This window comes from Oryzias melastigma, linkage group LG10, assembly GCF_002922805.2.
Source record: "Oryzias melastigma strain HK-1 linkage group LG10, ASM292280v2, whole genome shotgun sequence".
Classification (NCBI taxonomy): Eukaryota; Metazoa; Chordata; class Actinopteri; order Beloniformes; family Adrianichthyidae; genus Oryzias; species Oryzias melastigma.
The window spans coordinates 11,981,700-11,996,965 of NC_050521.1; the positions used below are offsets into that span (position 1 = coordinate 11,981,700).

Consider the following 15,266-nt stretch of genomic DNA (forward strand, 5'->3'; position numbering starts at 1 on the left):
CCAGTAAATATTTAATTTCTGTCTGTAAAAACCTTACAAAGAAAACAAAAGTCACATGACTTTCCACTATATTCACACTGCCAGTGAGCCCTGGTATGATTGATGCCTTCAATATTATTAGGAATTTTCTTACAACCATACGACGGGACGTTTTGGTTTTTAACCCCAATAACACATTTTTAATAAAGTTTCACTTTAAATAAATAAAACAAACAATATATATATATTTTTTTTTTTCTAATGGTGTATTCACACTGAAAGCGTCTGATGCGTCAGAGGAGTCAAGTTTCAATGTTAAGTCAATGTAAAGACCTGATCTGCTAAGGCGCGAATTTGGTGGCGGGTGCGGCACGGTGCAATTACAGCGATGAGCTTCACGTGGTGCGTCAACCAGTCAGGGACTTGGCTATGGGCACGTGACATTTTCAGCGAGTAGATCAACGGGCGGCAGTGGCTCAGGTGGTAGAGTGGGTCAGCCAATGATCGAAGGATAGGCGGTTCGATTCCGGCTCCCGCCAGCCAAGTGTCGTTGTGTCCTTGGGCAAGGCACTTAACCCTACTTGCCTCCAGTGTGGCTCCACTGGTGTGTGAATGTGTATGAATGTCCCGGTGATGGTCAGAGGGACTGTAGGTGCATGCTGGCAGCCACGCCTCTGTCAGCCTGCCCCAGGGCAGCTGTGGCTATAGAAGTAGCTTACCATCATGATTGAAGTGTGAATGAATAATGGATAAGCGCTTTGAGCGTCTGGAAAAGCGCAGATAAATCTAATCCATTATTATTATTATTATCAAAGGGTAGTAATAAATATTCAAGATGGCGGCTTGATGCATGGATTTTTGTCATGAACTTCCATTCATTTTCTCAACCAATGGGAACCGCTATAGCTCCCCGGACACTGTCCCAGTTACTGTTGGGCGAAGGCGGGATAGTTAGCCCGTCAGATCTCATTGAGCTGGATCGACGGCTATACTAGTCGGTGGTTAGTTCTTGCGAGGTCTACTGCCCAGGCTGCAGATCTCTGGGTAGCATAGCCTGACAGCGGTTAGCTGCCCAGCAGCCCGGAGAGCCGCCACGAGTGCCGTTGTAGGGTGCGGGATCGTTCTAGCTTTATGGTTTTATAAAAGATCCTCCAGTTTTATATTTATTTTCCCCCTTTTGGGTTAAAGCTCAAACTGGACCACAGACAGACGGAAGTAACGTTTGAAACGGCCCTCAGGTGCAGTTCTTACTGCAGGAGTGAAGTATTCAGAACCAAGAGAGACTCTGAAAGATCTGGTGAAAACAAACACAGCAATGTGCTCGCACAACCAGAATAGATCCATTTGTAAGGTGCTCCAGACTATAAGGCGCTCTGTCGTTTTTGGAGAAAAATGAAAGCTTTTAAGTTTGTCTTACAGTGCAGGAAATGAAAAATCCTGTTTTCTGTTTCATTACAGTCAAATGAAAAACATCTCTCTGGTGCACTCAGTCAGAGGTGATTATCACAAAGCAAAAGCTTTTCATCTTCTATTTTATAGTGGAGGTGCCACACAGTTTCATGATATCTCTGCGTCCACGGCACAGGCCTGCTTGCCAACTCCTCGAACCCAGAATATGGATCCTGAAACGGGGCTTTATATCACGACTTGCATCCAATTTACCCAACATGACAAGCTGAGAGCATTTGCAGTTAATGGGCCTCCATCAGTATGAAATATGACTTCATAAATATTAAAGATGAGGAAAAAAACAAATCAGTCAGTTGGATATTAATGATAATAGAACATTATTTAAATGATTTTTGCTTCCTGTTTCAGACATGCATGGATCAAGGTGTCATGCTTCACTGAATTCATTTATTGAGGTAAATTTGACATTTCCTCTTCAGGGGGAAAATTCTGCAGGATCTCTTGAAAGTGATCATTTTATTTGTGTGTTTCTAAAATACTGACAACTCCACAGACATACTGTAACTCTGCTGGAGATTATATTCCAGCAAAACTCACTTCTTGTTCTAAATCTCCTCTAGGAGCCCAGATTTACAGTTTCTGCCACACAGACTCAGTGGAATTCAGTCTACAGAAAGACGGTCTTTGTTCCTGTTTGCTCTAAAGCTCCAATAATGATGCTTTCCATTTGCCAGTTTGATCACATGTTTTTGCCTGTATTTAACACTGACTTCACTGGTATTTTCTCTGTGTTTTCTCTAAACTGGAACCACCACAGCTTTCTCTCCATTTATCATGAATAGATCTGGTTAGACCAAAATCCTCAAGAACATTCGTCTGTTTTTACAACAGTACTTTCATCTTGAGCCCTGGTCAGAAATAGTCAGGCTGTTTTTCATCGAATGAAACCCTAAAACTGAAAACTCAAGACAAAACCTTCAAGACAAAAAGATTAATTATATTTATTCTTTAAATTGATGTGTTTAAAAATGTTACATTTACAAACTAAATGTATAATTAGAAAGCTAAATATTTAATTTTAAGATAAACATTAATTTTAATTGATTCAATATTTAGCTTGCAAATTAAATATTGAATTTTATGAAAACAAATATTTATTTTACACATTAAATATTTCAATCTAATCAAAATATTTATTTTCCAAACTAAATATTTAAAATTTTACAACTAAATATTTAGCTCTCTCACTAAATGTGTAGTTAAAACTAAATATTGAGCTTGGATCTAAATATTTAGTTTTTAACAAAAGATTTATTTATTTTATTTAGATGGATTTTATTTGCCAACTAAATATTAAGTTAGTAAATGTAACATTTATAAATAAATTATTTTAAAAAATGAAAATATGCATTTGAAAAACAAAATCTGTTTTTTTTCTCCTAAAACTGCAAAATATCTGAATTCATTTATGTCAAAAATTGACTTCTCAGACTTACAAATGGCATCCCATCCAATACTTTTATAAAAAGTATTTCCTACATATTATAATAATAAACATAAATTCACTACAAATGCAACTTTTGCCCTGCGACAGACTGGCGACCTGTCCAGGGTGTACCCCGCCTTCGCCCATCAGTAGCCGGGATAGGCTCCGGCGCCCCGCGACCCCGAAAGGGAAGAAGCGGTCAAGAAAATGGATGGATGGATGCAACTTTATTTTTTGAAGTAATGTCACGTTGGAGTTGTAAGCTAGCAGGAGAGAGCGTAAACAGGGGCGAGCTCACACTTTCTAATAAAGTACTGCTGCTCTGCAGAAACTATGTCCTAGATAATGACACAAATGGTACATTTTGGGCTAAAAACAGCCTAATCATAAAAAAAAAAAAAAAAACACTGATTTACGATATCAAAAGAAGATCGGGACTTTGAATCCTGGTTACTTTTATTTTGAAGTCGAAGGCCCATCTTTTGTTTCCTCACTGGCTTTTTTTTCCCAACAAGAACTTTCCAAATATGTTTTTCTTCTGCTTTGTCAGCTTTGGGCTTTTAATTTCGAGTGGTCAGAGTGGCCACTTTAAGAAGGTAGTATATCTATTTAGGAGGCGTGACAAAGGCGATCGTCTTGATATGTATCAAGGGTAAGTCATGGATGTGTTTGATGGAATTCTGTCGTTTTCCAAACTTACTTAAGAATCACAAACTAAACAAAGCAAAAATAAAAGCAGAAATTAAGTAAGTTACTGTGTGGGTGTTGTTTTTTTTGGTTTTTTTTTGTGCCTTGGCACCAAGTGACCCATGGACTGTGTGAAGAGACCACTTTTTTTTGTTTTTAGATCACCTTTTAACATATTTCTCAGAATCATCTCATATGTTTCCAAAAATCTCAGATTCTTTGTCAAAAGCCTTTTTTTAAGCTCCAATTCGGTAAAATAGCTATTAGGTGTTTGTGTTTCCATAGAAGCAGAAATTCGACATTTAGATTGAAACACAGCAGAAAAAGTGGAAGAAATGGCTGCACAATTGTATTGACTGTTTGCTGAGCGCCTTCACTCACTCAGCATGCTATTCATACAGACTCTGACATTTCCATTCAAACCACTGCAGGATCTGCTGTCACAGTCACTTTACAACAAACTGACTTGGAAAAAGTGTTGCTGTCATGTCTTTCCTGATGCATTCATTGCTTTAAACTGAGGCCGAGTTGTCTTTGAGAGTTGTTTATTTGTTTGTTTTAATTATGAAACAAAACAAAGTAAAAAAAAAATGATTTATTAAAATAATTCATACACATTTCAATGTGTTTTCTTTGTGTGGACCATGTTCACCTTTCGGCTTACGCCTTCGGGGGCCACCACACCGATTCAGCTGTCACTGATTCACATTGATGGTTTGGCAGAGATTGTAAAATACATGTTATTTAATGATTAATGATGAAGCACTGCAACTGTATCTCATAAACAAGTTGCTTTTACCCAAACACATTCATAGTGTTTTTCTTTTGGTAATTTAAGAAACATTAAAGTGGAAAACAAAAGAGAGACTGAACTCCATGTTTACTTTTAAATAATAATGGCAGTATTTTAAATTGATACAAGTATTGTCAAATAAAGTATTGCGATATTTCACTGAATCTGTATTTTCTTACACCTCTAGTGAATACTTGTGTTTTAGTTTAAGGATGATAAAACTTTGACATCTACTTTTTTGACTTTTTTTTTCTTTAAAGAGACCTAGTTTATCTTCAATTATGAAAATATATGGCCTCTGTTTGTTTCAGCAACAAAAGTTCTTGTTTTTAATGTTTTCCCCAGTGTACTCTTACTTTTCTTTTACATAAATACCCAGCATTGTGTTATATGTACTTAGTATTAAAGTATACAAAGAGTCTAATTCTCAGAAGAATGTTTCAAAGCAAAGGTTAAGTACCTGGAAATGAAGCGGAGGAAGAAAAAAACAACAACTTCAAACCACCCACATAGAAAACAGGTTCAGGACTGAAAACTCCCACTCACAGTGTCAAAGTCTCCCGTGTGAGAGCAGATTAGCCCTCTAAACCAGCCAGATTTAAATTAGCTGGCTGCCTTTCTGCGATGCAGATGGCAGTGAAATCACCACCCTGCATAAGGATCATTGCACACGGGGCAGGTGTGAGGGCTGCGGCGGGAGCGGTTGTGTGGCGGCGATATGATGCCAGATTCTCAGCTCATTACATCCAGCTGTGGGCTTGTAGCGGCGAAACACCCCGACACATCTCTGACACACAGATGGAAGCTCACAATGGATGACAAATGTGTCAGGATTTTTTTTCAAGGGGAAGGATTTAGTGAATGCTAATCACGTCTTTCAGTCCTGTGGGAAAAGTGCTGCTTTGCTGCGAAACATGGAAGTCCAGATTAAGTCCACTTTGGTGTTGTGGTTTGAGGAAAAAAAAAAGAATAATTCCTGTTAGCCCTGATGAATATCTTTAAAGAAACACTCAGATGAAAATTGTATTTTTAACCTGTTCTTGCAGCATTTCTTTCATGATGGAGGACATATTCTCTGAAACCGGTGCACTTTAGTGTCCAACAGGTTTACCTCAATGTTTTTCACTTAAATTAAGCCATGAAATTCATTTATGGCTCCATGTGTCACTGCATTATAGCACACAAAAATAGTTTGAAAATTATGTTTTGAAAAATGTCATGGGCTGCTGAGGTTTAGAAGTCAGCCAAGTGAGCATAGAGCGATAGAGAATTGATCACTGCTACAACTATTATTATGCTAAAAGTCTGAAGAATTTTCACTGCTCTGAACCCTTTCTGTCTTTGTAATTAGAAAACAGTTTTAAGCCACATTAGCAGCTTTGGTGACAAATGGCTTAATGAGTTACACGGGGAGCTCTAATTAGACCACAATTAGAAAGGTAATTAGGGGTTGCTTCAATAACTTGGATACTAGTTGGATAAAGGCATGAAGAAGCAGATAACTGCACTAATTTTTTTTTTTTTAACTATCTGCAAATTATTTGAACATCCATGGATGGATGGATAGCTTCAAACTTGTCTACTTACTTACCTGTCAATCATTTTAATGCTGTCAGACAGAAATCAAGCACATCTGTAGGAGTCATCTTTGTGTAGAAACAACAACAACAAAAAAAAAAAAAAAGTTTTATGATAGTCTAGAACAGAGTTCTGCATACTTAAGGAGACATCTGGGTATATTTCTCACTGATCGAAACTAGTTGGACAGCAAAGTTTTATATTTTTAAAAAAGATCTTGCATTCCTATTTTTAGTACTTCAAAAATATATGAGCAAATGATGTCTTTAAACTGTGTTTTTTCTTAAATAAATAAAACTAACATACAGAAAAAAGCAAATGTTTGTTACTTTTGACAGAGGTTCGTAAGAGTTCCTTTCAAAATAAAATACACACTGAGTGAAACCTATGAGAAGTTGTAAGCAACTCGAGTCAAAAATTACATTTTTACTTGTCATTTTTAGGTCTACTTTCATGGTCTGCCTCCTTTTCCCTACTTGCCCTTTTGCTGTTAACCTGAAACTGAGCGGGATTTTATCGGCTATAAAAATGGTAAATAAAAAATATGCAAATGGGTCTTTTTAACCACTTCCTTTTGTATAGCTAATAATAATAAGTGCCTTAAACTCATAACATAAAAAATGGTCAGAGAAGATCAACCTTTTCAATAAAGCTTTGATTGTATGTGGAAAACTGAATTCTGGGAGAATGGTGAAGTACATGTTTGCAGACCCTTGGGCTAAAAGATAAAGAACAAAAATTTATTTTAATCCTATTTTTTATTTTAGCCATGAATTGACAGCAAAAAAGGCTTAATGCTCATATTTTTAGTGACGGAAACAACAACAATAATATAAACATTTATTTATTTTTGTAAAACCATTCTGTCATTTGTCCTGAGTTGTGTGTTGATGCTTCTTTGTTTGAAATACAGAAGGAAGTTTTAAGATTCACTTTGAAGCTTAGAACTAGGGTAGATATAAATGTAGTTTACCAAAATGAAATTCAAAGTTGCATCACTGCAAGAAAAAAAAACAAGAATTTCACATTTTTAACAATTCCCATAAACCGCCATTTAGTTAGCCAACTTTTTTTTTTTATTTCCTCTTTGCTAAATCCTATTTGGATTTTGGATCTTTGTAGTATTTTTTATTTATTTATTTTTTTAATCAGGGTTCAGTTTAACTCCTTCACTGTATTCTTTTTGTATCAAAACGACTCAATTTTGTCATCTGTAATCTCTTAGATTTTGTTCCAATTATTCCAAAAACCATTAAACACAGTAAATTCCATAAATGTCACAAAAAGAGGACATTTAGTCAATAATTTTGCAAATAAGGTTTTAATGACTATTCATTGACATCTGGACCTGGTAAATCAGAGTATGGGAACTACAGATAGAGAAATTCTCAAAGTAAACTGACTTTTAGGTGATCCTTATGAACCCTAAAGGGTTAATGTGATGCAGAAAAATGGAGTCAGAACACTTTGCAGTCAGATTTTTTATTGGACTTCACATAAATAACATTGGTTCATATATATTTTGTTTATTATACAACTTTATATAATATATATTTCCTCCCTATGATTTACATTCTTCCTCTCTGGCTAAAAGTATTTGTAATATCTCTGGAAACAGAAAGCATTGCATGAAGACAAAACTGCTCTCTTGCTCCGTTAATCAAGGTCCCAGGAGAGGAAAACTTTTAGTTTAAAAAGAAAAAAAAAACAAAACCTAAATCCCCCAAGTTACACAACAAAAAGAGCAAACAGAAGAGGAATCTATTGCATTTTCTCTAGGATATCAACACTGCACTACAGGGAGTGGGGAGCTTTTGAAAATCTGTAAATTTTACTGTACTGACTTGTGACACAAAAACAGGAGCACGGATATGCACGGAAATGACATTTTTCAGAGTTTTTGCCCTGTTTTTTCATTGTAAAAAAAAAAAAATAATAATAAAAAAAACGAGAGACAGATGATAGTTTTTGCCTTGATGCGACAGCTCATCATGAAGATACAGAGAGAGTTATGAACCTGCAGCAAGGTCGCGTCATCATGCAGCGACCCAGCCAAGAACACGCACAGATGAGTCCAGTCTGTCGGTCCAGATCGCAAATCAACACGCCCAGGGTCTGGGCCTGAAATTACTCAACAAGATAATGAGATGTCCCCAAAGTCAGGTGACAAGACTCTCCTGAAGAATGACCTTTGACCTGTTGATTATTGTAAAATGTCAGCCCCTCAATCCCGTTGAGGTCATGGATACAGTCGATGAACAGATTTTTACATTGATGACATTTTTGCAATGCAGGAAAAAAATAGATTGATCCAAGCTTGTGCTTTAATTAAAGCTTATCCTACGTTTTATTTATTTTTTATTTTTTAAAGCCAATCTTATTACAACCTGCCAGAAAAAGGAAACATTTTGCATGCATGGTGACGAGACAGGATATGTTCCAGGTCAAATTCAAATTTCTGAAGTATTTTTTTTCTCAAACCCAACCTCCATTGTCACTCAACGTGAAAACTTTTTCCTGCAAAGCAATCTTTTAGCAATATATTACACATTTGATTGTCTGAATCAGCGATGCTACCTGAAGATCAGCCTTCCACCTGCACCCAGGCCGAGAAATCCACATGCCAAGAAAATAAAAGCTGTTGTACAGAAAAAGAAATGTAGGTCAGGCTGTTGTGAGCAAAATGTTCAGCCAGATAAAGAAACATTTGAAAGAGGAAGTTGAAATTCCCTGGGATTTCACAATGTGTCATGCATCCATCTCCACCTGAACAGAAGGTGACATACATGTGTGAGCCAAACAGTGGCGTCGACAGTGTGGAACACAGAAAATCCACTCGGAACTCTGCTCATCCCTGAAAAGTTCAACAGTTTTCAGTTCTTATCATAATAAAATGAAAAAAATCTTTTTATCATTTACAATTTAAGCTGCTGAAAAATGTGCTGGGGAGGGAAAGTCCGTGGCTGTGTTTATAACAAAATAAAAACTGACTTTACTTTTTTTTATTTCCAAAGTGCTTTTGAGTGACTACTGTCTACACTTTCAATGTCATTACTATTGCAACCATAGATCATTTAGGAATTCTCACCCAAAATATGAAAGAAAGTGAACACGAACAGCAGTAGATTTGTCACTTGCCCTCCCCATCACAGCCCTGTCACTCTGTTTCCTCTACTTCACCACACGCCAGGGGAAATAGTGCTAATTCAAAAGTGCATCATGAACATGGTGCCATCAATACCAAAAGTACATCGTCTTTTCTGCCATAAATAACACATTTGCTCTAAATAAATCTGTCTATACACTCAGAGTAACCGCATGATGCAAACCTTCCCCCTGTGAACATCTTCTGAAGCAGCACTTCCTGGAAGCTGCTAACGTGACCCAACACTGTAGACTCAGCTGGGTCAAGAAGACCAAGGAGACTAAAGTCACAGATGAAAGACACAACACATGCACAGCAACAACAGGATATTTATAAACCCACTCCTCAACCAGCGTCTGAGTCATCTGCAAGTTTGAATAATTGTGTGGGTTCGAACAGGAAATGGATTCCTAATGTACACATACAAATGAGAAAGCCATAGCACTTATTCCACCTCCATTTACCCTGTTAGACAGGAGGCGGGAACTCTGATCAAAAGAGACATCTTAAAGTCAGAGTTCTCTCTCTGCCTTGCATCATATAATCAAGTTCAAATGGATGAATTAAAGCTGTAGACACCTCATTTTTTAGCTCTTATTGCTATTGTGTAGGATGTGATGTTGGAAAAAGGTGTTTTTGTAAAATGGGGGGTTAAAGAGTTTGCCAGTTGCCAAACAGTAAAGCAGCTTTTGAGGTGTAGATTTTATTGCATCATTTAACCCTTGAACACTGGAGCTGCAGTGTTTATGTTCTTTGATTTACTGTAATTTTTTAATCAACACGATAATTCCTGCAGATTCTGACGACTCAGAATTATTCACAATTGAATAGAATTGTGTTGATTTTCTTTTTAACTTTCATTCCCAACTCTCTATAACTCAAGTTGCCTAAATAGTTTTCAAAGTTAGCCAGTACTTAATGAAACTTTTTGCTTCTCTGTTCACTAATAATTTTCATACAATGTAGTTTCGCTAACTGTAATACACAGTTTCATAGTATTTTTCTGATTGACAGTTGTGTAAGTTGTCCTGAACCTTTTTCCATTAATTTTAAGACTTATAGGAATGTAATAGCAGAAAGGGGTTTGATTTATTGAGCTTTGATGAAAGTGGAAAAAAAAGAGATTTGAATTTAAAAACAGCTGACTATGATGTTTTCTTTAATAATGAGTTAACAGATGATGAAAGGGCATAACTTCTCCTTATTTAGCTGATTTCTATTATTGAAAAAAAAAACTTTGATCCATTTGTATTTTTGTTATGGTATCAAAGCCAGTTAGTTTTTTGTTCAAACTTGCAGAAACTTGACAGAAATGCAACAATAATAAAAAAAAAAACTTTGTTACAGCATCAGTAGTTTGAGAAGCAGCAGCTCCATCTTGATCGAGTATTTTTTGTAAAAAAGAAAAAAATGTAGTAGCCGACTGACAGACTAGAAATGTTTAACATGAAGATTCTCACCTTTGGTCTTCTGCCTGTGGGTCAAATCAGCTGCAACAGAACTTAAAAAAGGAAGACCTGAACTGGTCCTGAAAGCAGGAGTCCTGCTATATCTACCCGGCGACAGTTGAATGCTTTCTTTCTCAGCGACTTTGCAGCCTCCGTGGACCGGAACACACTGATGTTCTGAGGCGGAAAACTTTTTTTCTGCCTCGTTAATGGATATGTGGAACGCTGAATGGCTACAAAGAAATGAGACTAACATTTTTCCAGACCGGTGTGCATATTTCCAACCCTCTTTACCCCCGCAGCTCGTTCACTCGTGAGGATCTGAGCCGAGCTCAGCCTCTCAGTCGCCGGGCCGGTCAGTGGCAGGTTTTCATCCCCGTCAAATACGGCGATTCTTGCCGGCACAGGCCCATTTGCTGCTGTTGGTGCTCCTGGAGATCCGAGGCCACGCCGTCGACAAAATCTGGGACGGGGAGTCCTGAGAGGATCATGACCGATTTGTTCCAGATCATAAACGTGGGGACGACCGGCAGGAGGAAGGAGATTTCAAAGGTGTGGATGTGCTGGGAATTCATGGCGTCGTGAAAGGACAGGGAGTTGTTGTCGTAGTCCAGCAGGACGCCCAGCCGCCGCAGCTGCAGGCTGGCCTCCACCAGCATCTCCTTCCCATCGTGCCGAACCATAAAGTTGTTGTTGCAGCGGGAGAACACCCATGAAGACGAGTTCTTGCCGTTCCATTCATTTTTTGGTGCCGATTTGTAAGCCACGCCGACGGCGTACCTGTGATGAAGAAACATTTTGAAGTTCATGGAAGATCTTCAGGGCACGTGACATGCAACATCCATTTACTAAGCAGATTTATCAAATCCACAGACGGGTTTCTCACCACGTCGACGCTCCCAGCAGCACCTCCCAGTAGTGGCAACCGCTGTCAATGAAGACGTTTCCGGCAGCTCCGTAGGAGCCGGTGCCGCCAAAGCGCTCCGGCGTGTGACTCTTCTTCAGCGAGCTCTCATCCTTCTCCATGGTCAGGCAGTCGTTGGACAGACGGAGCTTCTTGTGAGCTGTTTTTGGGTCCAACTTGAACGGCTGACCTGAAGAAGAAAAATAAACACTTTTGGTGTTTTCTGTTTCTAATCATTTGGAACTATCGGCAAACTTTTCAGTTTATGGGCCACAAAGAGTTCTAAAATTTGACTGAATTGCCAGACCAGGAGCAAATGTCTGACAGGTTTTGGTAATCTGCCTCATAAGAGAAAGAAATAACACAGAACTGTGACAAAGGCATGCACATTTTAATAAAAAAAATGTTTGTTTTCAAAATTGTGACTTTTTTTCTCATTTTAAAGCCAACTCCTCCAATGGGATGTTGTCCCTCAGAGAAAAACACAAATTTAAAGAATTGTTGCATCATGTGCTGTTGGAATGATGGGAAAAATGCCTGTCCAAAATTACATATTGACTTTAGAAAAACAAATGAAACAACAACTAATTCTAAATATAATTAATTTTAGCTTAGTGGGCCAGATTAAATAGTTTAACCCGCCCCCACCCTCACCACCCTTCACCACCCCTCACTGGCTGAGCATCTGCTACACGCCCCTCATTCTTCAAAATGGCGGCTTTTCCTTTGGTTTTAGCAACCATTTTACATTTTGGTCATCTGGGGGTAAAAAACTATGACATTTTTAGAGGAATCAGCAAACGCAAACTTTTGGATTTCCTTGGCAACTGAGGTTTTCTGTTCTTAACGCCCACATTCCAAATATAGTCCGTTTCCCATATTGATTTGTTTTAGTTTGAGCCAACATTGTTCATCTGTTTCACCAATAAAGTAAATTCTCCCTAAGCACTTTTTGGCTGCAATGACTTATATTCTGGAGGGATTTATACTCTGAAAAATATAAAAAGTTAAAACACAGCAATCTCCTCTATACCTGATGGCCTACAGCACGTCCAAACGCATATTACTGTGCAATGTAAGATTTTAAAGGGGTTTGCTCTACATAATCACAAGGAATATCTGTTTGAGCGCTACGACCTTTACTTGTACGTTGTGTGCTTGCCTTTTCAGTTTAAGAGTCAAATGGAAAATGATAGCAGGTAACCTGAGATTACAGTCAAAAGGAGCAGAGAATAAGCATAAAAAGAGATACTCGCAGACACGGACAGAAGAAGGGACTGCTGGAATACGGGCATGAGAGCCTGCACTTCAAAGCTTCACACCACCTTTGGTGGAAACATTTCATCACAGCGGTGGAAGTCTGCCAGCATTTTTCCCCCTCTTCCTCCAGTCGGCAGATTTTGAAATTAGCGGATGGAAATAGCCATCACCTGCACCGCTGTAGTAGCTGGAGCTTTTCAATGGCAACAATTCACTTTGTGACGACACCAAGGAGTTTTGGCGTAATGAGTGGAAAATTGAGGCGGCAAAAGTAGGTGAGTGGAGGAGAAAAAGGGAGTAAAGAGTGCAGAGGAGGATAGGAGTTGAGAGGTATTCAGCTAGCAGCACATCCCCTCTGTGAATCTGAATGTGTGTGTGAGTGTGTGTGCAGGGCTTCTCAAAAGTCAGCCACATCCCTCCCAGACCTGACATTTAACTCTGGCACTTCTCATCTCATCTCTCAGCCTCTCTGAGTCTCCCCATGGCTTAATGAGGAACACAATGAGCACCCTGACTCCTCCCTCCTCCCTATCTGCCCTTCCCTTCATCTCTCTTTCACTCTTACGCTCTCCATCCTCTCCCACCTCTCACGCAGCCCTCTCCAATAATACGTGCGCTACGGCGTGCGGATATGAGACGATGAGGCGAATGTGCTGCTGGCAGCCAATTACATTAATGCGCTCTCTTCTTTGAACTGCTTATCGCTGCCAGCGCAGCCATTTCCAAACACTGGGGCTCTGTCATGCCTTTCCAGGGGATGACTCCTGAGAGGCTCCGGCCGGGCCGCCAAGTCGGGGGAGACGCACGTGACAGAGAGACACTAGCACGGCAACAACCGCAGCCGACGCAAACACGACAAGAGGCCAGACAGAGGAAGCTGCGGCGGATTCTTGAGAATGGAGAAAGTCGAGCTTTAGCTGCAGAAGAAACTGGCCGAATGACAGATGCACAATCTGGGGAAATGAATTTGCATCTGGCAAGGTCAGAGCAGACTCCACCCAAACTGGATCCTGGACTGAGTCTCTGGTTGATTATCTCCATACGTACTACAGCAGGATGACAGTTCAGCTTCATGCTGGAGGGGGGGAGCTGAGTCATTAGCAGGAGGAAGACACATAGAGGGAATCTGAACTGACAGATTTACATTTCCTGACACTTCAAAATAAATTAATACATAAAAGCAAAAATGTAGTGAAAAACATAACTCAAATGTATGTGGATGAGGATTTTTGGTTTAATAAATGGCTTTATACATGATAATAATTAGACTGATAGTTAATTTAATCAAATATGTTTTTCTGTTTATTAAAATAAACTAAGCAAAACAAGAAATTAGAGCTTCACTTTAAATGCAGTACACAGAGAAAAAAAAGTTAAGTGTAATTAATGCTAGAATTAAAAAAAAAAGAAATATGTCAGTGAAATTCACCTTCACAAGTATCCAAACGGAATTATATGAACTCTTTTATTTAGACATCATGCCTCTGGCAGAACAAAAATCTCCAAACTTCCAGAAAAAACAAACAAGCAAAAAAAAGCTGCATTTGGAACATATTTTGACTGTCATATTTAACACAGTTTCTATGATTAGCCCATCTCCACTGCAGTAATTCAGTAGTAATTAGAAGTATCTCCAACTGTCTGCAGAGATGATAACGGCTCCCTGCTAGACTGCCTTGAAGCTCTGCATTGTTACCGACTCGGAAGTCTTAAATGGAAACTTGTAAAACACATAAAAGAAACAGCAGCCAGGAAAGAGAAAAAAAAGATAAAAGGCACCACTGCTGGAGGAACAAGCATGATATGTAATTCCGCTCCAGTTTCATCCTGCTGGGTCCCTGGTTAAAGTCTTGCAATGGGACATCATCTGGGTAATTGCCTATATTTCTACTGTGTCAGTTTCTTGCCTCGCTTTCTTTGCAAAGGGAGTAGATTAAGCTGCTCCTAACATGATCAAGATAGAAAAAGAGCAATTTTCCTGAATAATTACTGCACCAGGATTGCAGCATTAAACCGACTGTCTCTTATAGTCTAACATGACGTTGCACAGCCTTCTACACATGTGCCGACCTCACAAATCCTTCCTCTGTTTGAATCTATGGCACTCTGCCACTTGGCTTCTGTATGTCTGTTTCAGACAGAATCTAGCATGTAATGGAGCAGACTGCTGTCTTCTGGCTGATATGCAGGTTAACACTAAAGAAATTAAAAATGCATGAATCATTTAGTGACTCGTGGTTATCTGCAAACTATTTATTGTGTGATAAAAAATAAAGACGGTGATCTCAATCTTTGTAGTCAAAACTTCCATCCATCTACACATCCATCTATCCATCTACACATCCATCTATCCATCTATCCATCCGTCCATCCATCTACACATCCATCTATCCATCTATCCATTTATCCATCCATCGTCCATCCATCCATCCATCTACACATCCATCTATCCATCTACACATCCATCTATCCATCTATCCATCCGTCCATCCATCTACACATCCATCTACACATCTATCCATCGTCCATCCATCCATCCATCCATCCATCTATCCATCCATCCATCCATCCATCCA

General features: G+C 38.8%; 1 protein-coding gene across 3 annotated transcripts in view; it reads right to left on the bottom strand.

The window, feature by feature from the left end:
* Positions 1-7,399: 7,399 nt before the first annotated feature.
* Positions 7,400-15,266, bottom strand: part of mid2 (midline 2) — a 157,026-nt gene continuing 149,159 nt past the window's right edge. For all 3 annotated transcript variants that reach the window (XM_024283792.2, XM_024283793.2, XM_024283791.2), the window contains 2 exons: positions 11,413-11,620; positions 7,400-11,306 (listed from right to left, as the gene is read on the bottom strand). In XM_024283792.2, coding sequence (XP_024139560.1) covers positions 10,883-11,306; positions 11,413-11,620 — 632 coding nt within the window. In that variant the 3' untranslated portion in view covers positions 7,400-10,882. The remainder of the gene's footprint in view (positions 11,307-11,412; positions 11,621-15,266) is intronic.